Source organism: Cavia porcellus, unplaced genomic scaffold, assembly GCF_034190915.1.
Source record: "Cavia porcellus strain 051 isolate PalLab524CR breed Dunkin Hartley unplaced genomic scaffold, mCavPor4.1 scaffold_16, whole genome shotgun sequence".
In the NCBI taxonomy this organism is placed as follows: domain Eukaryota; kingdom Metazoa; phylum Chordata; class Mammalia; order Rodentia; family Caviidae; genus Cavia; species Cavia porcellus.
The window spans coordinates 48,100,229-48,125,446 of record NW_026947499.1 but is presented as its reverse complement, the minus strand read 5'-3'; the positions used below and the strand labels follow the sequence as shown (position 1 = coordinate 48,125,446).

At 42.5% G+C, this 25,218-nt stretch overlaps 1 protein-coding gene across 1 annotated transcript in view; it reads left to right on the top strand.

Annotated features, from left to right (window-relative positions):
• LOC100713781 (BOS complex subunit NOMO1) overlaps positions 1-25,218 on the top strand; it is a 55,011-nt gene that overhangs the window by 7,664 nt on the left and 22,129 nt on the right. Inside the window, exons 4-16 of the mRNA XM_003477788.5 lie at positions 1,674-1,774; positions 2,789-2,895; positions 5,404-5,476; positions 7,729-7,881; positions 8,515-8,652; positions 9,300-9,389; positions 11,791-11,896; positions 12,082-12,232; positions 17,013-17,187; positions 18,693-18,834; positions 20,407-20,538; positions 21,837-21,973; positions 23,589-23,676. Of these exons, the coding sequence (XP_003477836.1) occupies positions 1,674-1,774; positions 2,789-2,895; positions 5,404-5,476; positions 7,729-7,881; positions 8,515-8,652; positions 9,300-9,389; positions 11,791-11,896; positions 12,082-12,232; positions 17,013-17,187; positions 18,693-18,834; positions 20,407-20,538; positions 21,837-21,973; positions 23,589-23,676 (1,593 nt within the window). The remainder of the gene's footprint in view (positions 1-1,673; positions 1,775-2,788; positions 2,896-5,403; positions 5,477-7,728; positions 7,882-8,514; positions 8,653-9,299; positions 9,390-11,790; positions 11,897-12,081; positions 12,233-17,012; positions 17,188-18,692; positions 18,835-20,406; positions 20,539-21,836; positions 21,974-23,588; positions 23,677-25,218) is intronic.

Sequence of the window (25,218 nt, the reverse complement as noted above, 5' to 3'; positions counted from 1 at the left end):
AAGATTCATCTGTATTATGTGTCATGTTATGTGCCACTCTAGTTTGTTCTCTTTGCTGTGAGAATTCCGTTGGGTGAACATAAAACCGTATATCCTTTCCATTACTGATGGACGTTTGGCTTGCTTGCCAATTTTAGCTACTAAGGATCATGTTCTGCTGAAAGTTTTTATACTAGCTGAAGGTTTTTTTACCTATCTTTTGGTGTGTGAGTTTTTGTTGACTATATGCCAAGTGAAATTGCTATGTGAGAGGTTTTTTTTTTTTTTAAATCTCACTGTGTATTGCAGGTTGACCTTGAACTCCTTTATGTAGCCCAACTTGACCTCAAACTCACAGCAATCTTTCTGCCTCAGTCTCCTGAGTGCTGGGATTACAGGCATGTACCATCACACACAGCCCTGGGTGATAGAATTTATACGTACTCAGTTTAGTAAATATATTCAAAGAGAATAACTTACGCTTTGCCATCAGTGTACAAAAATACCTAGTTGCTTCACTTTTTGGCCAGCACTTAGTGTGATCAGTCTTTCTCATTTTAGTGGCTTTTTCATTTATTGATGTGATAGTTTATATTGTGGTCTTGATTGTGCTTGTCTGCTGACCAGTGAGACTGGGTACCTTGTTGAGTTGTTTCTGTTTATTTGTTATCCATGCTTGTTCAAGCCTTTTACCTTCCCTCTTTTTCCGAATCTTCGCTTTTACATACGTGTTCTTGTGCATGGTGTGTAATTGTTCCTTTTACCTGAAATTCTCAAGGCTTTTCATTTTTTTCTCTACTTATTATTTCATATTCTTAGTAGTCTTTTAAAAAACTTGACCTTGACCCCTGTTACGATAAACTCTTCAGTTTCCTAGAGCAATTGAATTAATTGCCAGTACGGACAAATCAGGAGATTGCACATATGACCCGTATTCCCAGTGCTTCTGAGATGCGGGAAGCTGGGGCCGCACAGGGCATCTGGCAGCAGGTGGCGCAAGTTGAGAGGTGGCTGCACCCTCGGGTTGCCTCCTTGGCCTTGCTCATTTCCCTCCCTCCTGGTTCTTGTGGCATTGGACCCTGTGGGGCTGCTTATGTCTGAAGCAAGTTTTGGGGGATTCTGCTGGAGCCCTGGCACTCACAAACTGTGTGACCCTGGGAGAATTCTTCTGTGCCTCAGTTTACCTCTCAGTAAATTATCTCCTAAAATAGTGATGAGGATTAAATGCATTCAGTATTGTGCTAGTCCATGGTAACCGTTCAGCAAATAAGACTGTTTGGTGCTCACTCAATTTTCTGTGGGACTCCAAGATTTAAATTAGCTAAAAGACTGTTTTTAAACTTCTATTTTGTAAATATTTGTTCCACTGGGTCAAGGGAACCAGGTAATAAGGGAACGGGTGGGAGGGAGGCTTCTCTGTATCACTTGCTTTACCTGTGGGTTTTGAATTACATAAGTATGCAAAGTGTTCAAAAATTAGTAAATAGAGGCTGGGGATATAACTCAGTGGCATGAGTGCCTGCCTGGCAAGCACAAAGTCCTGAGTTTGATTCTTGGTACCAAAAAAAGAAAAAAGAAAACAATTAGTAAATAGAAGAGCCTAGCTGTGAAATGTGTTTTACTTAGAACTAAAGTTGCTCTCTGTCTTGTTCCCTGTCTCCCCACCCCACCCCCTTTGCTGCTTTATTCCTTAGAGCCAACGAATGTGGAGCTGTATGTGGATGGTGTCAGTGACATCTGCACAAAAGGCGGGGACATCAACTTTGTATTCACAGGGTTCTCTGTGAATGGAAAGGTTTGGCTGGAATTTGCTATTTTCCACTTGGCTATGTAGTATGTGCTGAGTCTTCTCTCAACCTGTGGAAAAACAGGGTGTTTGAACTTGAGTGTTTTGACCCTAGAAGGTCTCCATTCACAGATGGGCTTCAGTGGGGTCTCTCTGACCTCTTCCTTCTGTGGTAGGTAGAGCAATGGGTGTTTTTAGGAGTCAGACTTAGGCTGCTAGCCACCTTCCACCCACAGAGTAAAAATGCCAGGAGTGGCCTTTTGCAGCGATACGGAATAGGAATCAGAACTGTGGCCTTTGCTGTGGCTGTGGGTGAACTGGCATCACTTCCTGCAGAGACGATGTGCCTTGCCTGTGTCCCTCCCTGGGAGTGGTCTCAGTGTTTAAACTCACTGGGTGTTTCCCGCCTAGTATGAATCCAGGGTGCTAATCTGTGTGAGGGTACTTTTTCCTTCAGACTCTGAGTGGAGAACTTTGTTTTCTCCCTCTATTTGGCAGCCAGGCTTGAGGAGTGCAGTTTTCCTTGCTGTCATAGTCTTTGTTGGTGGAATTGTTTTTCTGTTACTTTTTTTTTTTGCCTTTTTTTTTTTTTTTTTTTTGTTTTTTGTTTTTATCGGTACCAGGGATCGAACTCACGACTGCCTGCTTGCAAGGCAGGCGCTTATGCCACTGAGCTAAACCCCCAGCCCCTGTTTTCCTGTTACTTTTATGTGAAGAGTAATGCCCTCAATCCCCACTTTATGTGTGGGGCTCTTATTAGAGATGGTGATCTTGGGTATTTCTTTTTCAGTGTTATGTGAAATATTGGTGCATTTTTAACTGATGGTATCTTAATTCAGTGAAAGAAGGTTTTTTTTTTTTTTTTTTTTTCGGTCACTATTCCTTTCCCTAGCCCACCCTCAGAAAGGGCAGCCATGCTTTGTGATATTTTTTGAAAGCAGTCCTTGACCAAAGAACGCTCCAGGTACCTTGCAAGGAGAGAGCTTTGCTGCCTAGTGGGTCCTAACCTCCTTCTCCACGCAGGTGCTCAGCAAAGGACAGCTCCTGGGTCCTGCAGGGGTTCAAGTGTCTCTGAGAAACACGGGGACCGAGGCGAAGATTCAGTCTACTGTCACACAGCCTGGTGGAAAGTGAGTAACATTTTGGCACCCAGCCTCGCAGCTAGAACTGGGCTGTGATGGGACTGAGAGGGGCTTTGGATTTAGGAGACTTGATTCAGATCCTTGTTTGACCTCTTAACTTCCAACAAGTTTGTACCCTTCAGAGCTTTCCACTCATCTGTGCCGTGGAAGTCTGTTGCTCCATCTACCTGGTGAGATGATGAAGTATCAGTTCGTATGCCTAAAGGGTCTGATACTTAATAGGCCTTCATTAGCAGTTGAGGCTGGTGCAGGAGCCTGGTAGCCCATGTTTGAACCTGGCTCCTCCATTTGCCAGCTGTTTGACCTGAGACGTTACTTAATTCCTCTCTGCCTCAAGTTTCCTCATTTGTTAGTGATAATTGTGGAATCTGCCTCTAAGGTTACCAGGAAGATTAAATTATCAATATTATTTCAGACCTCCTGGCATGGATCCTATGTGTGTAATAAATGTTTGCTCAATATAGGTTAGCTTGGTTATGATTTAAAGACATCATTTTATCACTATCAAAATGATTACTTAATTAACTTGCTGATTGAAATTTGAAGCACTTATTTAATGGATCTATGTAGTTGAGTTTAATAGTTACCATAAGCTAAATATCAGAATAGTTCAAACTGATAATTTTGAAAGTGTTCAAATTGTTACTACTTCAGTACGCAGAATCATCTAAATAGAAGTTTATAAGGAAGTCATCCAATTTAAAAGTTATTGTTGTTGAAATAGTATTTATTTCTATTTGAGTGGAACCTCTTCAGCCTGTTCTGTAAAAGGAAATGGAGCTGTCATTTTTCTTTTCTCCCAGGCTAGTTTGTGTGTCCTTAACAAGAATACTTGGGGACAGAACTGTCTTGGACTATGGGATTTTTCAGATTTTAGAGTATTTGTATACACGTAAGGAGCTATCTTGGGGATAGGACCCAGGTCTGAACATGAAATTCATTGTTTCATATATACTATGTGCATATAGGCCAGAGGTAAACTTGATAATTTGGTACATGAAACAGTTTCATGGTCTGTAATTTTCCATTTGTGGCAATACACTGGCATGCAAAACACTTGGATTTTGGGAGATTTCAGATTAGAAACGATCAACCTATTGTTTGTTGATCTTACCAGGAAAGGTGACTTGAACTTCTAAGTTCCTTTCATCTGCACCAACTAAAACAATGGTAGTAACTTGCAGCACTGGGATACAATGGAAATTAAGCAGAGCCTAAATCTTCTCAAAGCCAAAATCCAGTGGTAATTTCAGTTTTATTATAACAAAGTGATTTCCAAGCCTTATCCAGTTACTATATGCAAGTACCATATAAACAAATGGAATGCTATTTGTAGTTTATTTCAGTGGACTGAATCCTCCAGCTGTCAGGTGCCTTACCAATTTAGGGTTAAATGTGTCAGAGTCCCTGCAGTAGCAGTTACTTTGTCTCTAGCTACAGAGTTATTTTTATTAGCTATTGGTTTCATCACAGTCACTTTGCATAAGAGCTCAAAATGGCTTATGTTTGTTTCAGATAACAGATCAAACCTTTTTCTGTGTAGGATTCAAAGCTTGTCTTTATTTGCTATGCCTACATTGTTAGTGTCATCTGGTGTTAGCATCTGAGTCAGGCAATATGGATGTGTCTCTTCTTTATACCTTTTGCACTTCTATTCCTTGGACCATTACCCTCCCCTCTTGCCTACATTTTGGGTGTGTGTGTGTGTGTTTTTAGACAGTCTCACTATGTAGGTCAGGCTGGCCTTGAACTCAGTACGTAGCCAAGGTGGCCTCAAACTCGTGGTGATCCTCCTGCCTCAGCCTCCCAAGTGCTGGGATTACAGATGTGCACTGCCTGGCTCAGCTTCCTTGCCTAGTTGTACTTGTTGAACCTGTCTGACCATTTTATGACTTACCCCACTGAACTGTAGTGATGGTTTAATGCCAAAAGTCCTGGAGATGAAGGGAAGTGGGAGCCTTCATCCTCCCTGCCAGCACGTGGAACCCCTTTCCTTGTATACAGTAGATGCTCAGCAAGCACCTTTTGTTGTGGCTTTGTTCAGTGAAGAACCAAGTTTCATTGTGTTCGTTTTGCTAGTGGGAAGATTGTGATAATTCAGATGTTATGTTCTCTCTTTCTTTTTAAAAAAGGTTTCCTAAACATTCACTGTTTACTTCTTGTTTTTTATTTTTTATTCTTTTTCCATCAGATTTTATTTGTGCATTTGAGGTAGATAGAGTGATCACATTCATCATAGAGAATTTGTACCTGTACATGTGTTAGTTTGTTTCTTTGTCTTTTTCCCATTCCTCTACTCTCCTTTAACACCTCATCCCCTCCCATTTACAAAAGCTTTGTTTCCCTTCTTTTCTCATTTTTTTTTACTTTTCCCTTTCCTTTCCGCTCCCCCTTCCATTGTTCAGATATTCTATTCTTGTGATGCTAATATTAGTCATAAAATTAGAAATACTCAGGTTGTTTTGAGAACATTAAGTGATATTTTATGTTTCTTAGGTTTGCGTTTTTTAAAGTTCTTCCCGGAGATTATGAAATCCTTGCAACTCATCCGACCTGGGCATTAAAAGAGGTGAGCATTTCAGCTATAAGTGCAGCCCTGCCAACAGTGCACTAGCTTGGGAACAGATGCAGGGACTTTCAGTTTAAGATGTGGAAGGAGTGTTTGGTTTTTCCAGATGTCAATGAAAAAATAGTGGTGCTGCTGATGGTGGGTTTATGAGATAAACTCAGCTGCTGTAGCAGATGCTTCTGGTATTGGTTTCAATTTAGGTGACAGTGTCATCGTCCTGCTGCGAAGTAGCTCTATTCTTATTTTTTTTTTTTTTTTTTTGAAGCAGCTCTATTATTAACCTTGGCTTCTGAGCTAAATCAACAGCAACAGCACCTGATGAGATAGATTTGTTTTCTTTTCCAATCGGAAACAGAAACTTATAAATATACTCAGACATTCTAGAAATTGTGCATGTGCCCAAGCAGAAAGTATGAAAATGTTTGTTGCAATATTGTTTGTACAGCAAAACACTGTAAACAGCCTAAATGCCCATTAGAAGAATAGATTGTAGTTTTGGTGCCATCACGCAACAGAATTTTGAATGTCAGCAGTAAAGAGTCCAGAGCTATGTATATCTCTGTAACTGCATTTCAAGCAGAATTGAAGGGACAGGATACTATGGATATTGTCTTACGTATAAGAATAGATAGAGATAGTTTTAAGTAGAATAATTATAAAGATATGTAGAGGAATGGCAAACATCAATATTCATGGTGACACTGATGGCTTTAGAAGGAGAGAAGAAGGGAGTTTTGGGGTAACCAAGGTCTTAAATTGCATTTCTAATATTTTTACTTGGTGAGAGGATATTTAGGTATTCTTTAGAGTGTTCTTTGTATCTTGAATAGTTTATAATGGAAAATTCAAAAAGAAATATACTAGGTAAGGTTTTATGACAGCTGTAAGAAAAAAGTTGAAATAAGATTTAAAGACATTCTGATCTGCTAACTTTGCATTAGTTTTGGGGCTGTGTCTTAATTCCTGAAGGTACAACAGAATCAATATTTCCTTCTTCATAGGTTTTTTATGCATCTGTAATTAATGGAACAATTTTACACCAAGTTGTTTCTATGTAGTGTTTCTGACTGTTGAGTTTGGGGTTCTACTCTCCTAGGCCAACATTTGAAAACATTTTGTTTAAAATTTAAGAGCTTACATGTTGTGCATAGAATAAATTTTTGGGTTTACATTGTATGCTAATTGTATGTGTAAAAGAATTTGAGTTCACTAAAGTTGTGATTTTTAAGACCAAGCATGCTAATAGAAGTCAGGGTGATGATTGCCTGTTGGGGTCAGTAGCTGGAAGTGACAAGAGGAACTTCAGGCCGAGAGCTGGTTCTTTGTCTGTCTGCTATTGGTTACTCAAAGTGGTCTGTTCAGTCGAAAATCATTGCACTGTATGCTTAAAATATGCCTACTTTCTGTATGAAAATTGTACTTCAACAAAACATTTAAAAATGTGTGCATGTATATGATTAAAATAGAAAAATACTACAATATGCTCACTTAAAAAATTGACAGAAAAAAACCACAGTATGCTCAGTAAAACAAACAAACAAAAAAACCTGGGACATAAAAGGAATTCAAAGAAATGGGACAAAGTTAGAAATTTTGGAAGGTGGAAAAATGTAGAAGTAAAATACTGCTATTTAGACAAAGTCAATATTTACATTTTACTATATTTCCTTTCATTCCACTTTGGGCATTAAAAAGTAGTTGTAGGCTGGGGATATAGCTCAGCAGCACAAGTGCCTGCCTGGCAAGTAGGAGTCCTGAGTTAGATTACTGGTACAAAAAAAGAAAAAAGTAGGTGTAATTATACCGTTGTACAGTTGGACGATAGTATTCATGAATTGTGCATCCAAGGATTCAGCTAACTTTGGATTCACCCAATTGTGAATTGAAAATAATTGGGGAAAGAATTATACTGAGAGACTTGGTCATTAGTCTGTAAACAATACAGTGTAACAATTATTTACATAGCATTTATGTCATATTGGGTATTAAAGTAACTAGAGATGATTTGAAGTACACAGGAGGATGTGTGCTAGTTACTTGCAAATACTATGACATTTTATATGAGCAACTTGAGGATCTTCAGGTTTGCTTTCTGTGGAGGTCCTGGAACTAATTCCTTGTGAATACTGATCATATGTGCAATTTTATATATTGCTTGCCTCGGTTAATGTTTTACTTTAAACATGTCTTCTTGTTGTTAGACACTTTGGGACTATTTAGTTTTTTGAAGGTTAAACTCTTCTCCTTTGTAGGCAAGCACCACTGTGCGTGTAACCAACTCTAATGCCAATGCAGCCAGTCCCCTCATAGTTGCAGGCTATAATGTGTCTGGCTCTGTTCGGAGTGATGGAGAGCCCATGAAAGGGGTGAAGTTTCTTCTCTTTTCTTCTTTAGTAACCAAAGAGGTAAGTGCAGGAAGCATACAGGGAGGTAAAAAAACCACAGAGATTGGATGTGTGTTTTGGACAGAGGAACAGAGGTGAAATGGGGGATTATAGGCTAAGATTTCTTGTTGAAAATGCCAGTTTAAGGTTGACTTATTGCCTTGATGTTTATATTGAGTCACAAGAAACTGGGTGTCTGTACTGACAGACATGAGTTTGGTGGAAAGTGGAAAGGCTTTGATCCTTGGCAGCTACAGGACTTTGGACTGGTCACTTTGCCTTCCCGAGCCATCATTTCCTTGTCTGGGCAATGGTGATTCATTACTGGGAAGGACGGTCTCATCATCTGTCTAAAACTATGCCAGCTTTTAACTTTTTACCTTCAGTATGAAGATTTTTCTTGCTTTTGTCTGTGTGAATGTGCCCTACATTTCAGAAATACATAAATTAGGGGCTGGGGATTTAGCTCAGTGGCATAAGCACCTGCCTTGCAAGCAGGCGGTCATGAGTTGATCCCTGGTACCGATAAAAAAAAGAAATACATAAATTATCCTAAAACTTATAAAAGTTCTTATATTCTGTGGTGAGGCTTTTTGGTGGTAATCAGAACATGTAAGTTGAAAGGAAGCCTTATTTTTTCTTACCTTGGCATAGGATGTCCTGGGCTGTAACGTTTCTCCAGTGGCTGGGTTCCAGCCCCAAGATGAGAGCCTGGTGTATTTGTGCTATGCGGTCTCCAAAGAAGATGGCTCTTTTTCCTTCTATTCTTTGCCAAGTGGGGGTTATACTGTGGTGAGTGAAGCAGGTTTCCCTTCTGTTTATGTTTGGGACATTTATGACTTGATAAGAGTTGATGCCATTTAGATATTAGAGGAAAAAGTGGTTCTCTGCCCTGTTTAGCAGTTAAAGATTAAAGATTGAGCATCCCTAACTCCGAAATTGAAAATGCTCCAAAATCCAAAGCCCTTTCAGCATGGATATGATGCTACAAGTAGAAAAACCCTTACCATGAAACTCTGTTCCACACGCAGAATTATTAAAAATATTGTATAAAATTAAGTTCAGCCTATGTGTTATTTTTCAGGTATATGTAAAACAAATGAAATGCCTGTTTAGGCTCAGGCCCCATTCTTAACTTAAGATAGCTCATTATGTGTTTGCACGTATTCCAACATCTGAAAAACTAGGACATACATTTCCAAGATGTGTAATATTTCTTGGATAAGGGGTACTCAACATGGACTTAGGATGAGACACTGATCTCGTAATAGCTGCAAAAAGTACTATGCTTCCTCCGTGAAAATTGGCAGCACTTCTGATTAATGTTTCTCTTGGGCTGTCTTGAACCCTTGTAGTGTCTGGGCTACTAGATTAATGATTCATATTGTTGGTGAGATTATGTTATTGGTTCCTTGTAATTAACAGACCCTTCCTTCCAGATCCCATTCTACAGAGGGGAGAGGATCACGTTTGACGTTGCCCCTTCCCGACTTGACTTTATGGTGGAGCACGACAGCCTGAGAATTGAGGTGAGGCCTCGCTGTATTCAGGGATCAGGTGCTTGAATTTCTCTCCTTGTGCATAAGAGTTGCAAACATGTAGGAAAAAAGTATCAATATTCTGTGCAAATGTCCTTTGGGAAAAAGTGTAATCTTGTACTGTGTTCTAGTTTAGCTTGGGTTACACAAGATACCTCACTTCTCCTATGTAACGTCTTCGGTCTAGAGAGTTGGATTCCTTATTAGAGGGGCTTCATTCAGTGAAATCCTGTGTCAAGTGCATCCTATATTGACATGCGTTTAGGTCTTATTCCAGGGCATGGGATATGACAGTGATCAAAAGAGGCACAAATTCTTATCCTTGGGGAGTTCATGTTCTAATGATGGAAAGTCAGTATATGTGTAGAGAGGTGAGTTGGAAAGTGGACTAGATCTCTGGGAAAATGAAGCAAGAAAGGAAGTCAGGAAGTTCAGGGTGGAGACAAGGGCTGCGTTTCATGTAGTGTTCTTGGGAAGCTTTCATGGTGAAGGTGACGTGGAAGCAGTGGCCTAAATGGGAAGAGCAAGTGAACCACACTTAAATCAATGAGGAAAGTGTCACAGACAGAAGGAATGAGAAGTGCAAAGGTCCGGAGGCAGCACATATCTGGAGTATTAGGGGCACCTCAAGGAGGCTGAGGTGGCTATCATGGAGGGAATGAGAAAGGAAAGAAGAGAGAGTCAAGGGTGATGGGCAGCATGGGCAGCACCTGCTGGGCCACTTGGCCTGTTAATCTGGTGAGAACTGCTGCCATCAGAAGGTTCTGAGCAGAGGAGAGTTGTGAGAAGAATTTGTAGGGAGCCAGGCGGAAGCTGGGGACATGGGAGGAGGCCATTGTAGTAAATCAGTGGGGCTGATAGAACTTGGACCATGGTGACAGGAATGGGTGGTGTGATAGGTGACCTGATAAGCTCCTTAGGCCCTAAAATAGATGCTAAATGTCTTTTTCATCACACTTATGTTGTCTTTAATTACAGAAGTAGAAAATAGTTACTGTAGAAAATTTACCAGATAGAGCAAATCCTAAGAGAAAATAGCAGTCTTTCTTAAATGGACCACCCAGTGTTAGAGATACTGAAAAAAGTGTACTTTAGTTGTTTTCTTTAATGTTACATTGAAATTAAAAAAAAAAAAAAAACAGTGTTAAAATAGCACAGCCTTGCAGGAGCTTGTTTTTAGGGCACATGCTCAGTGGGGAGCCGACTCTGCTTTTTAAGATGCAGGAAAGCATTTTACTGTTCTGCTGCAGGCTGGAGGGGGTGGGAGTGAGATCATGCAGTTTCCTTGCTTCAGAGGGCTTGGAAGGATGAGGGCGGGTGAGGGAGGAAGATACTCCCAGATCACTGTCAAGTACAAGTTCCAAGCAGTGGTGAGTGGAATTCCAAGGAGCAAAGGCCTGTAAGTGCTGTGAGTCAGGAACCATTAGTGATTATGCATCCCTTACTGTGTTTCTAACCTGTGATTTAGCATCTGGTACATAGAAGTGCTTCATAAGAGCATTTGTTTTGTGCATATTTGAATTAATAAGTGGGTAGATAAGTGGATGAATCATGTGTTTTTGGATGGATTGGGAAGAGCCACCTAAATAAAAAGAAAGCCATTTTACTTTTTTTACACTTCCTTTCAAATGTTATTGCATCATGCATATATTCCTTCATTTAGGTGTCATTTATTAAGTGCCTACTGTATACCAGGTAACTAAGAAAAGGTCTCTATTTTAGCAACTTACATTGTGGTGGGAGGGAGATAAGCTAAGAAATCAAACAAAGACATTTCAGATACTGGTAATTTTGATGAGGGTAATGAAATATTGGGGTGAACTTGAAGAAGCAAAGATCGGAGTGGGTGGCGTGCAGGGACTCTGGAGAGAGTTGAGGCACAAGTGCTCACCGTGAGCAGGACCCACTGCAGTGAGACGAAGTCTCGGTCTACTTAGTGTGCAGTGCTGAGGTTGGCAGAGTAGGCCAGTTGGTCCAGGCAGGGGCTGTGACCCAGCTGAGGGGCAGTGAGAGGTGGGCAGTTGGATCTTGCAGAGGAGGAACCACAGGATAGGCTGATGCTGGAGGGATGGGGCCAGGTGTGGAGTGGTGCTGGGGCTTGTGCTTGGGAGACCAGAGGAAGGTGTGGTTCACCAAGGGTCACCTAAAAGAGAGGGGCGGGAGTGGGGTAAGGCTGGGGCAATGACCTATAAACTGAGAAGTGAGCCTGCGGACCCTTCCTGTTCAACTGTTTGGCAAACATTTATGTGGTGGCAGTCAGCAGGGAAGGCAGACCCTGGGAATGTGAGAGGGATCTGGGCAGGAGTGCAGTGAGAGTGAGCAGTGGCACACCAGGTGAGAGGAGGCTTTTGTGGCCCAGGCACATGAGCATCATCTGTCCTTCATCTTCTAGCCGGTGTTCCACGTCATGGGATTCTCTGTCACTGGCAGGGTCCTAAATGGACCCGAAGGCGAGGGTGTCTCTGAGGCCGTGGTCACTCTGAACAACCAAATCAAAGGTGAGCAGACATGTTGGCTCCTAGCCTGTTAGACAGGGCTGTTTTTGAATCCTAGATAGCAATGGAAAGGAGCAAAATCACAATAATTATGAAAACACACTGGCCTTTTGTCACACATTCCTGTATACATGTTAGGTCTTGCAGTAGGTTTTGCTTCATCTTTTGTTTGCATATTTGCTTCACAGTCAGAACAAAAGCTGATGGCTCCTTCCGCCTGGAGAACATCACAACAGGCACGTACACCATCCATGCCCAGAAAGAACATCTGTACTTTGAAACGCTCACAATCAAAATTGCACCAAACACCCCACAGCTGGCGGATATCATTGCAACAGGGTAAGCTTCATTTCTGTGGGCCTGGAAGTACCAGTGCACAAGTTAGGTAGGATATCACCTTCACCTTGACCTGACTGTGTGTTCCTACCAGGGATCTGCATCCACTCTTCAATGTCTAGTAAGACATCTAAGCCTGTTGGGGTTGCACATACCTGTGATCCCAGAACTCAAGAGGCTGAGGCAGGAGGATCTGTGAGTTTGAGGCCAGCTTGGGCTGTATAGTGGGTTCAAGGCCAATCTGAACTAATAGTGAGATACTGTCTCAAAAAAAAATAAAAACAAAACAGCAACAACAACAACAAAAAAAGAAGGAGGAGGAGGAGGAGTAGGAAGAGAAAGCTACTTAGGCTGCCTCCCCTAGAAGAATTAGTGGCAAATCTTACAAACTAAAGGTACTTACATGTTGGATGCCTTGAAAAAACTTTCCTGTGCTTCAAAGTTAATACAGGTTTGGTAAGTTAGAGAAAGATTTTTCATCTTGGCCTTCATGTCTGTGAGATTTTTCTTTGCCTATTCCTTGAGGACTTTGGAAGATGATCTAGTAGTTGATTGAAGTAGTGTGTTGAAAGGTGTTTCTGGTCATTGGCATAGCTCTTGCTGCTGTATAGTGTTGATTGTAAACTGGGAGGAGGCATCCTGTGGTTGAGTTCATGCTGCTTGATCCTCTGAAGCAACATTGTGTAGTCTGACCTGGAGTCAGGCCTTGGATCTTTGCCACCCTGTGGGGGGAATCTGCACAGTGAGGATTCTCCCATCTTTCTTTTTGACAGTGGTGGGCTTGGTGTCTGTAGCTTAGAAGGAGATGTGCAGGGCCTAGTGGGGAGGGACGAATTGAGCAAAGCCGTGCAGTGCCGAAGTGTCAGTGTGGGTAGCTGTGTACAGCTTGGTGTTGTAGGAACATCAAATACAGGGCAGGTGAAGGAAGTGATGAGGCTAGAAACGCTGCAGGGACAGATTGTGGCCTCCTTGCAGCCCACTGGAACGCAAGGACCTTGTCCAGGAGCCACAGAGCCAGGCATGGCTTTGAGCATTCAGGTGACATGGTTTGCTTGGTGTTTTTAGTAGGTGTGTTAGTCCTTTTTCTGTTGCCAGTAACACAATAGCACAGACTGGCTGAGTTATGAAGAAAAGTTTTATGCTGGCTCCAGGTTCTTCAGGAATAATGTGGAGGGGCTACATCTGATGGTACTTTCCTGGCAGGTGACAGAGTCCTGAAACGTACAGAGAAGTAATACATGGGCCAGGGGGAGGGAACTCACACGTGTGTCTGCTTGTCCCTCTTTATGAAGCCACCAGGATTCCATCATGGGACTCCATCCTTAGGACCTGATCTAATACTAATCACCTCCCCAAGACTCCACCTTAGCCACCATACCTGGATTAATGCTCCACCTTCTTAATTCCTCACACTGGGATTAAATTTGAACACATGAAGCTGTGGAGGACACATTCACATGTTTCCATGTCTAAACCAGAACAGGAGGGCACTCTGAGGGTGTGGAGGGGACTGATCAGGGTGCAGTCCCCACTTTGAAGGGGACTGATCAGGGTGCAGGGGGCCTGAAAAAAGTTGACAAGGCCAGGATGGATTGGAAAGATTTAGGGTTTCCCAGCTTGACTTGTGGAATGGCAGGATGACCACTGGCTGTGGATGGAAAAGAACCAGTTAGGTGCCAGTTCAGTTTGGGCCATGTGGATCTGTAGGGCCACTAGGTGGAGCTCTCTAATTGGTATTGGGAGGATTGTAAATCACTGGCCAGAACCTTGTGTGGGTAAGAGCAGGTGCAGGTAGAATTGGAACAGTAAATTGGAGTGCCAGCACTTAAGAACGTGGCCCAGGAAGGACCTGGGGTATGGGTCATGGGAGGTAAGAAAGCAGGTTTTAGGTATAACACAGTGTGCAACTAGGAGGTCAGGCAGCTGAACCCTGCAAAACACAATCGATTGGCTTGGTCACTGCGGAGGACACAGTGACAATTTTCTGTAGACAGGTGGGAGTCAAAGTCAGGGGGCTGGTTCAGTAAGTGGGAGGTGTGAGGAAGCCAGTCATCCTCCAAAAAACTCCCTCCCTTTTATAAACTTTGAGCAGCTACTGTGGGTGAGGCACTGTGATAAGCAATAGGGATGTGACAAGGAACCAAACCAACTTCAGAGTGATGGGGGTTTCATCACACTGGGAGATACGCTCAATATAAAGACTCCTGTGGGTATAAATTGCTATAAGAATGGTACAGGGGAGTGAGCAGCGTGCTCTGGTGGACGGCGAGCTCTGCACAGCCTCTGGGTTGTGGCTTCCTTAGGGCCGACCAGGGTTAATAAGTGAGGGGCTTTGAGGCAGGGAAGCAGCAGGTGCAGTGGCATAGGAGACAGGCAGGCAGCGTGGTCGGAGGCGGGTGGCAAAGGCAGGAGCTTTGTGACCGTGGCTTTGCCTCTCAGTGCAGGAGGAGCTGTGAAGAGCTGTCGGGGTACAGATTGTGAGACGTTTAATTTTTTTTTAACTTTTTTCTTCCTAGCTACTGGGTGGAGAAGGGACTGGAGAGACAACAGGACGTAAGTGCAGACCCAGATAGGAGACTGTAACTGTTGTCCAGAGCAGATACGTGATGTGGGGTTCAGGGTGCTGGCAGGCGAGGGGTGAGAAGCAGACGGGTTTGATAGGTCAGATGCTGTCTGGCCCAGCCTCTTATTTCAATGCCTGGGTTGTTGGAGGAATATTTTTATATACTTTCTTTTTTTAAAATGGAGTATTTGGAGTAAAGAAAGAAAAATTACATTTTTTACTCAGCATTTTTGGTTTGATGTTTCTGTTTTTTTCTTGCAGAAGGTGAGGGAGGGCCAGCATGGCACATTTGCCTTTTTAATATGTTGGTATTTCTTACTTTCTTTTTTTTTTTTTAAACTAAATTATGTCCCAATTTACTTAAAAATCAAACTTTTTATTTCTGTTCAAATACCTGTGATATTACAGTTATTTCAATATGTACCAAGGTAGTAGGTTTTGTCCAAATATATTAAACTCTGTTGAAAGAATATTTTGAGACAAATCAATTTTTAAGGATATCAGTATAATTGAACTCTCTCCTAACAGCTTTTCAGTTTTTCCAAATGAAAAATCAATATGCATTTGAGGTTTAAAGAACCTGGGTGCTTTTCTTTAAATGAGAATGTGAGCTAAAAGTAGGTCTTCTGGTTAAAACATTTACAATTTAGTAAGGCACAGAGCGTTACCTGGGAGCAGGCAAGGTGATGTGTCCCCTGACCAGTGCACAGAATAAGACAGTGTGTAGTGTCCTTAGGAAAATTCTGTCAGTGTTCCTCCTTGTCCTTTAAGTCTCAAAGTGCCAGTAGTAGAATGTGACAATAGACTTTTCATCCAGCACAGTTGGCAGATGCATTTTATTTATTTTGTAAGTTTGTTTGGTAACAGAGTTTGAACTTAGGACCTTTGCTGACCTGTGTCTTCGGCCCTGGCAAGCATTTTTATAAAGAGCCAGATAATAAGTCTTTAAGTTTTGTGGACCATGTAGTCTCTGGTGAAAGCCACTATATACAGTTTGTGAATGAACAAGTGTGCCTGGGTTCCTGTGGGTACTAGGATTTGCATTTCACATGATTTTTACACGTCTTGAGATAATACTCTGTTCTCCCTGCCCCCACTTAACGCTTCTGAGTACGAACACCATTCTTGGCTTACAGTCCACATAACCAAGTGGTGAGCACAGTGTGGCCTGTAGGCTGTGGTTTGATCCCTGCAATAGAGAATAAGCTGGAACAAAATGACTGTTCTTTTGCTTTATGCTGTGTTTCATTTCATACCCATCTACTATTTTGTTTATCTTTCTACTGTTTTTCATCTGAGGCAGAGTGGTTATTCCAGCATTTACTATATCCCATAGTTGATCAAATATGATGTTTTTTTTTTATCTTTCTGTCAGAAGGAACAAATGATGTTTATCTAAAATGACTGTTTAAGTTTAGAAAATACAACGTTTATGGAGTTAAAGAGACAAGAGAGGCTCCAGATATAATTATTATTACACTTTACCTCGTCAGCTAACTAAAAATGAGGAGCATACACTGAGGGTAATGGTTTTCATTGGTCTTTGTTAGCAGGCAGATGTACCTTTCTGACATTTGTCAGAGATGCTTTGAGCATCTTCCACAAGTTCACCTGAGTTCTAAGTCTGAGTCATTTTCTGTTATTAATAGGGCTTTTCATCTGTAAGTTGCTTTTGTGACTCTCAGCTCCTGAAGAGTTTAGTTTTAGCTTTGCATTTTTAAACTAAAAACTTTTAAAGTTAAAAATTTCTGTGCAAATCTCTCAGTTTGCTTTTATCCATACATGATATCTACTCACAAGTGAGACACTGTTTTAATAACCCTGCCTTGTTTTATGGCCTGGTTAATGCCAGCTCTGGCTGTTAAGGCCCAGATGATATTCTCAGTCCAAGCCTGTTCCCCTGTCAGTAGTCTCATTATCTGAAACATTTTTATTATCTGCAGACTTTCTGAAAATTGCTTTTGCAGTGGGGGATTACCAATGTAACCCGGAACACACAAACAGTTCCACCATAGGCCTCTCTTCTGTAGAAAGAGGTCTACTCCTTTCTGAAGGTTGCTTGTTAAAGCAGAAATCACTTAGGCTGTGTCTTGTCTCTTTGGTCAGATTAAACTAGTCTGAGACACAAAGGCCAGAACAGGGATGTATCTTGAGGTTGCTAAGCGCCTGTCCCACAATAATTGAGTTCTCATGCTGGAGTGAATGGTGTTCTTCTTGCAGGTTCAGTGTTTGTGGGGAGGTGTCAATCACTCGCTTTCCTGACACTGCCAAGCAGATGAATAAATACAAGGTGGTCCTCTCATCTCAAGACAAGGATAAGTCTTTGGTCACCGTGGAGACAGATGCTCATGGATCATTTTGCTTCAAAGCAAAACCAGGAACCTATAAAGTCCAGGTGCGACGAGTTTTGTTTTATATAAAATATTTGAGGAAAAGAAGAAAAAATAATTTTCCAAAGGGTTAGGAGTCAAAGTGGGGCTTGAGAAGGAGTATTTGAATTCCCAGCTGCTTTTTTTTTCAGTCTTCACTTTCCTGCACATCACAGTTAGTGGAGCAGACAGACATCCAACTCAAAAATAATGCCATAGGGTCTGGGGGTTTAGCTCAGCGGCATAAGCGCGTGCTTTGAAAGCAGGCAGTCCTGAGTTCGATCCCCAGTACCAATAAAAAGGAAAAAGACAAAAAAAAAAAAAATGCTATAGGACTCTTACTTAGTCATGCTATTTGCAAAGGTTTAGTATCAAGCTGTCAATCACCTTTACATTTTCTCAGTCTTCTGGCTGCTGCAGATCTGAGTCCAAGAGGATATCAAAATGAGCTCTTTTTAAATGGCAGCTCAAAAACTTACATGATGCATGGCTTCCGGGACCCCAGGCAAAACAGAATTTCCTGTTCATTACCCTGACCTAGGTGGAGGCACATGGGCAGACCCCGTGCAGTCTGTCCATCCAGGCAGACAGAGAAGCAAGGGAGAAGGCCTGAGCACTCCTGCACCAAGTGAACAAGTGGCAGGACAACCAGAGACTGGCCACTGTGCCTTCCAACGCAGTGGCCCTCCCCCTGCAAATACTGTGTCTCTATATATCTCAGGCTCTCTTCCATCAAATTAGTTGCTGTTGCTTCTCTTTGGGGAAGAGCAAAGCAGGGAAAGGTTAAAGGAAAATAGGGCAGGAAGGTTCCCTTAGGACTGCTGTCTTCTGCAGTAGGGTGAGATCCCTCCATCTGTGGGGACACAGGGCAGGAGAGTGGCACTTTCACTCTGTCACACAGCAGTGTAGTGGGTGGGTTGACAGCGCTTTTCTTTGACATCAGCCAGCTTTTTGTGAAGATTGCCCCATTGCCAAGCCTTCCTGTTGGAAGCACTGAAGGACTGTCCCGAGGGAAAGCAGTTCTGTGATGTTGTGCATAATACAGATAGAGGTAACCACTGCCTCCCTACCATTCTTGGTCTAGGAAAGCCACACAGAAGAAGAAGAAGAAGAAGTAAAAAGTGAAAGGAAGAAAGTAACTGGATTCAACCAAAAAGTTGTCCATGTAGTGTCACCAAATTCATAGCATATGCTGTGAAGGAACTAATGCCAGGGGAAGGGGCTGGGAGCTGTGTGGCTTTTGCCAGTGTGCAGATGGCTGTGTCAGTCCTGTGTGCCTTTGTGGAGAGCTGCAGTGATACCCTTTTACACATACCCATGGGACTATGGGAGGCTGTTTGTCATCTGTGACACCCATAGAAATGTGTTTCTTTACTCAGATTGTTTGTGAATTTATTTTGATAATAAAACTAGGCTTGGAAATGAACCTTTATTCTTTATAATCTGCTGCCCTCTGGGCCCAGATGAATGTTTTAGTGCCCAGGAGCAGTCCCTGTGTACACTTGTAATGTCAATCTATGCATTCCTGCAGGTGGTGGTTCCTGAGGCTGAGACCAGAGCAGGCCTGATGTTGAAACCCCAGACGTTCCCTCTTACTGTGACTGACAGGCCTGTGATGGATGTGGCCTTTGTGCAGTTCTTGGCATCTGTCTCTGGGAAAGTCTCTTGTTTGGGTAAGATGTTAATTGAAAGCAAGAGCAGATAGTTGCAAAGAAGTGGGTGAGTGGGGTGGGACTGAGGTGAGTGGTCCTCATTGGCTAGTGTTAAAGGCAAGTGCTGTCCTGTGGAGGGTTTTTTTTTTTTTTTTTTTCTTTTATTTTGAAAGTAGTAAAAATACAACAGAACAAGACAGAGCAAAGCCAATCGAGACAATGCAGTGAAATTGGTATAGAACTTCACAGTAGGGTACTGGGATGCTAGTAATAAGATATATCTTGTTATCTTCACGATAGTTGTCCAGTCAGTTAGGTATAGCAAAATCAAGCCAAAAACAGAACATTATAAAACTAATTGAGAGTATTGAATAGAGCAAAAGAAACATAACAAAGCAAAACAGTGAAAATAACCTTTGCCTTCAAACAGAAGATAGAAGGAAATCCCCCATATTTGCTATATTGCCTATGGTCATCCTCACAAGAAATGCTGAGACATCTGTCCCCAGTAGCTACGGGTGGGGGAGGGTGTTTGATTCTCATCCCACGCAATGGTAGGCTCCCAGGAGCTGCTGGTTCTCCTCCTGGCCCACACTGGGGGCACTTCTGCGGATGGGTTTTGACAGTCCATCTGGCGCATACCAATAGTTCTTTCTGAATTATTGCCCCAGTAGTTGCTGAAACATTTTCCTGCATATTTTGGCTTGGGCTCTCAAAAGAGCCCACTTGTGTTTGCATGCTTCCTTCAGGCCCAAGTTTCAGTCCCAGCTTTTGTCTTGCTAGTGTTGACTGTCAGCCCTCCTGGAAGTTTTTAATGAGGCTTAAATATGGCTTTGTTAAGAGGCAGTGTAGCACAGTGGTTAAGAGCACAGGCTCGGCTGGTCCGAGTGCAGTGGTGTTTACAACTAATTGATCACAACCAGTTACAGATTTCTTTGTTCCTTCTCCACTCCCACTGCTTCACTTGACTAGCCTTAAAAAAAAAAAAAAAAAAAAAAAAGCACAGGCTCTGGAACCAGACTCCTGGGCTTCGTCCCCAGCTGTGTGACTGGGTTAAAGTTATTTAATCTCCTTGTGCTTTTGAGCCCCTTGTCTAAGATATGGAGATAATGCCAGTAGCTGCCTTGTGAGGCTTAAGGGAATTGGTGTGTGTTACCCTAGGAAAAGTACCTGAACATACAGGGGGCTCTCTCAGGCTTTGCTACTGCCGGTGTGTTACCATTGTGATAAAGAACCCGGGTCTCTCACTGGCTCAGCACTTCTGTGCTTTGTTCCTGTTGTTGGTGCTGTGAAAATGCCACCCCCACTCCCTCCTGTCTCAGCATGTTCTCATGAGTGTTGCTCTTCCTGTCTTTCCTCCCCTCCCACTAGAACAGGGGTGTACAGTGGGGGTCCTTTCTCTGTTGCCTTCGCTGTGTGCCGCTTGCACGGGTGACTGCCTGGTATCTGGTCGGTGTACACTGGCTTTGAAGGAGCCCTGTGGGCTCTGCCTCTTGGGGACTGGGGGTGACTAGTATCCCTCAGCCCAGAGTGCAGATGTGTGCTGTGCTCTGGGACTCCATTCATATGAGGCCTCCTGTCTTTCCCCGGCAGATACCTGCGGTGACCTGCTGGTGACCCTGCAGTCCCTGAGCCGCCAGGGCGAGAAGCGCAGCCTCCAGCTCTCAGGCAAAGTCAGCTCCATGACTTTCACTTTTGACAGTGTGCTCCCGGGAAAATACAAAAGTAAGAACAGACTGCAGCACTTCCTGTCTGTGTAAGCTTTCACAACACAGCTCTCAGATTGTGTCTTATTGGTGTGCGTTTCCTTGCTGACCTTTTCTTTGCCTGGTGACCTTGAAACACATCACATAATATTGGCAGTGGCACAGGGCTCCAGACTCTGAACCTTGTCCTAGCTGCACATCAAATTTGACTGGCAGTTTGGAGAGGCTGTTGGTATGTAAACCACACTGCTTCTGTGCTGTGGCAAGTTCATTTCCTGTTTCTGAGCCTCAGTTTTCTCCTCCTTCATCTGTTTTGGAAAAGGTACCCTGACTCATGTCATGTTATTTCTAGACACCAGAAAGGAATGTGACATAATTCCATTCACAGGTCTACTTGTTAGTCCTGTGTGCCATTGGCAAGTTACTTGATCCCTGAGACTTTTTTTTTAATTGATACCAGGGATCAAACTCACGACTGCGAGCTTGCAAGGCAGGCACTTATGCCACTGAGCTAAATCGCCAGTCTCGAGATCCTGTCTTCTCATCTATAAAATGGAAGTAATACAACCTTTCTGCAGAATCTAAGACTGTAAGGCCCCTTGCACACTGCCTAGTCAGGAGCAGGGACTTCATCACTGGCAGTTGCCTTTTCCCTACTTCCCAGAAAGCCTTTTTTGCTTGGACTTTCACTTTTTCAAAGATCGACTCAGAGCTGCTGTTAGTGGATAGTTTATAAGGTGGACTTCTATATAAGGGGGGAACAAACTTCTCCACAGAAGCTGACTGCCTGTTTTTATAAAACCATTTCCTTAGAATATAGCTATACTTATTGTTTCTATAGTGACTGTAGCTGCTGGTGAGCTTCCCTGGCAGAGTAGAATAGTCAAGGTCACAGTGTGTGTGGCCTCAAACTGAAAGTAGGATGGTGTTGCATGTCTGTAGTCTCAGTTACTCAGGAAGCTGAGGCAAGAGGATCCTGTGAACCAGAAACTCAAGGCCAACTTGGGGGACATAGAGACCCCACCTCAAAAACAAAATATCTGAAAATATTTACCGGAAAAGTATGCTAACCCATAGATGTTTTATTTGCAACCTGATCTTTTTGGCCAGCTGGATTTCTTTGTTGGTGATATTCATGGCTAATTTTTCTTAAGCAGTAACTTCTTCTGAGCATTGCCAGCTATCTGTGTGTGTGTTTATATATGTCCGTGGGCACACACACTTTTAAAGTTAGTTTTCCCATTGCACTTTTCCTGGCGGGTGCAGGGCTGCAGTGCTCTGTGCCCATGTGTCTTTCTGCCGTGTTTGGCTTTGCAGTCAGCATCATGCATGAGGACTGGTGCTGGAAGAACAAGAGTCTGGAGGTGGAAGTTCTGGAGGACGATGTGTCGGCAGTGGAGTTCCGGCAGACGGGCTACATGCTGAGGTGCTCCCTTTCTCATGCCATCACTCTGGTAGGTGTGGCTTGTGAGGGGTCTCTTGCTTGGAGAAACGCTCAGCTTGTAGAAATTGCCAAGGGAGTTATAATAGTGTCAAGTCAGAATTCCTTTTCTGCTTCTTGATTTGTCCACCTGTTAGGGAAGGCACAAGTAGGAAGGATTTAAAATTCCAGAGTAGAAAGATGCCTGTGTTTAGGGGATTTCCTTCTCTTGGCTCACATTAAATCAGACAATTTGGGGAGACTGTTGGTTCGTAAGCCACGTAGCTTTTGTGCTTTGGCAAGTTGATCGACTGTTTCAGAGCCTCAGTTTTTGCCTTTAAACATGAAATTATACAACCCACTTTGCAGTTGCAGGGAGATTTCTGTGAATCTCAGTATTAAACACTTCCTTTTAGTATGCCGCTGTTGATATATTAAGAGACACAGCTGGATAAGTTTCTCCCGAATATTGATTCTAAGGCAGATAGCAGAGCTGTTCTCTTACTGTTCTCATACTGGCCTGATAAAGTGTGCTAAATGGATTCCAAGAAAGGTAATGTCTATATAGTTCACTTATGAGATATATATATATATATATATATATATATATATATATATATATATATTTTGTTGTTGTTGTTGTTGTTGTTGTTTTTGTTTGTTTGGGTACTAGGGATTGAACTCATGACCTCATGCTTGGCAGGCAGGTGCTTAAGCTACTGAGCTAAAGCCCTGGCCCAATTTAATATAATTTTTGATGTCAAGCAGTGGCAAATGTAATTGTCAGAACCCAGTAAAGAAACCAAGGAAAATGGTAAATGACTGCTTGTGATAGACATGGGAAGAACGGTGTTCCTCATGCCAATCTGCTGTTCCAACTGCCATAAACACCAAATAAACTTCCCTATTACAGGAAATGGGCTAATGAATATTGAGTTGAAAGCAAGCAATAGGGCTTCCTTTTCAGCAACCCTTTAGTGGATTTCTGCTTCCATAGATGGAGATCCATATTCCTTAACAGTGACCTAGCTCTTACTTCACTTCCTGCTGCTCTGCTTGCTTTCGAGGCCTGGTCTTCTCTAGTTGAATAAAATGCTGCTTCCTCCTCTGGCCTTTGCACATTCTAGCCCCTCTGTCAGGAGGGGTGTGTCCTTTGCAGAAATACAGGCTGTTTGTTTTTTTCTCGACTTGCAGCTGTCTCCCCACTGTTACCCTCTCAGGAGGACACAGGCCTGAGGCTGGAATGCTCAGGGACCCTGCACAGTGATCATTCTTTCTCCTGTTCCCTGTTTATTTTCTTAGCTCTACTCCCCTTAGCCGAAATCATTAATTTATTTGTTAACGCATTGATTGTCTGATTTCCTGAATTAAAAGGGAAGCCCGCTGAGAACAGGAGCCATGCCAGTGCCTCCCGAGGCCCAGCCTTGTGTCTGTCACATAGCAGGTGCTCAATAAATATTAGTTGACTGAATGAAAGGAGCATGTTTGTGTTGGAAGTTTTTGAAGGTTTTTAATTTTCCTGTGGCACCCAACTGCTCAAAATGATTAATGGGCAAAACAGACGACTGGTTTGGAAATAGAAATATTATTAATCATCATGGTGTCTCCGTCTCCCCTACTAAGTCACTGTATTGGCTCTGGTCCCTCAGGAATTTTATCAGGATGGAAATGGACCTGAGAATGTGGGGATTTACAACCTCTCCAAAGGTGTCAACCGCTTCTGCCTGTCCAAGCCTGGTAAGTTGGAAGAATTGATGTGCCACAAGTTAGAAAAATGGGGAGGTGGCAAGGATGCTTTTGAAGGCATCTTTCCTATCTTCATTCTGTTTGCATCATGCTGTCAGTTTGGGCTGTACTCCACATAAACCTGTGGAGGGAACAGTGTTGGAAGCTGTTCCTGGTTTTGTGGCTTTGAGTTGGGCAGAGACCAAGGAATCTTTCACCTTCAGAAGTGTTTGTGAGCCAGTGACCTCTCTTCAGTCACCTTTCTTTGTTTTTTTTTTCATTGTGTAAAATTCACTCACTAATAATGTATATAGTCTTTTTTATTAGTGTACATAATGATCTTTTTGAAGTCGAATTATCTCCCACCTTGCTGAAAATTCTTCAGGGTTCTTGCTCTCCCTTTTAATTTTATTGAGATACAGTTTTCAAGCCATAAAATTCATCCATTTGTGGGTCAGGGTTGTGGCTATGTGGTAAAACACTTACCTGGCATGGGTAAAGCCCTGGGTTTAAAGACCAGCACTCCCAAAAAAGAAAGAAAAAAATACTCATTTAAGATATACAATAATTTTTATTTTATTTTATTTTTTTTTCATACCGGGGATTGAACTCATTACCTCGCACTTGCCAGGCAGGCGCTTAAGCCACTGAGCTAAATCCCCAGCCCATACAAAAATTTTTAGTAAAGGTACCAAGTTGAACAGCCATTACTGTGGTCCAGTTTTAGGACATTATTATCGCTTCTAGTAAGGTCGTATGTTCCTAGTGAGAGCCACTCCCTGCTCCTAGTCCTAGGCAGCCACTAATTTCCTGTCCCTGTGGATTTGCCTTTTCTGGACCTTTCATATAAATAGTTACAGGTATTTAAATACCATACAATGCTGGTATTTTGTCTGGCTCTCTTCATTTAGCATGGTTTACAGCTTATCCACACTGTAGCATGCATGGGAAGTCTGTTCTTTTTTGTTGTTGCCAAATAGTATTTTAGTAAGGCTGGGGTCCTCTTACCACATTAGAACAGTGTGTTTTTGTTTGTTTTTTTTTTTTTTTGGTACCAGGAATCGAACTCACGACTGTGAGCTTTCAAGGCAGGCGTTTATGCTGCTGAGCTAAATCCCCAGCCCATAGGTGTTTGGTTTGATTCCATTTTTTTTGGCCATTATGAATAATGTTGCTGGGAAGATACTTGTACAAGTTTTTGTGTCCATATGTTTTTGTTTTCCTTACTGGAATATGAAAATAATCCTAAATGAAATTGCTAGATCATATCATAAATTTATGTGTAATTTTTTGAAAAGCTACTCATTGGCTTTTGAAGAGGCTGTGCCACTTACTGTTTGTACCAGCAGTGCACAAGGGTTTCTGTTGCTCCAGGTCCATTCCAACATTTGTTATTGTCTGCTTTGTGTTGATAGTCATCTGGGTAGATGGGAAGTGGCATCTCCCTGTGCTTGTATGTTGCATTTTCCTGGGACATAATTCAGTTCTCTTGGTTCTCAAAATATAAAACCCTTAATCTTGACTTTGAGCTCCCATAGCCCTGAATACCGCTCT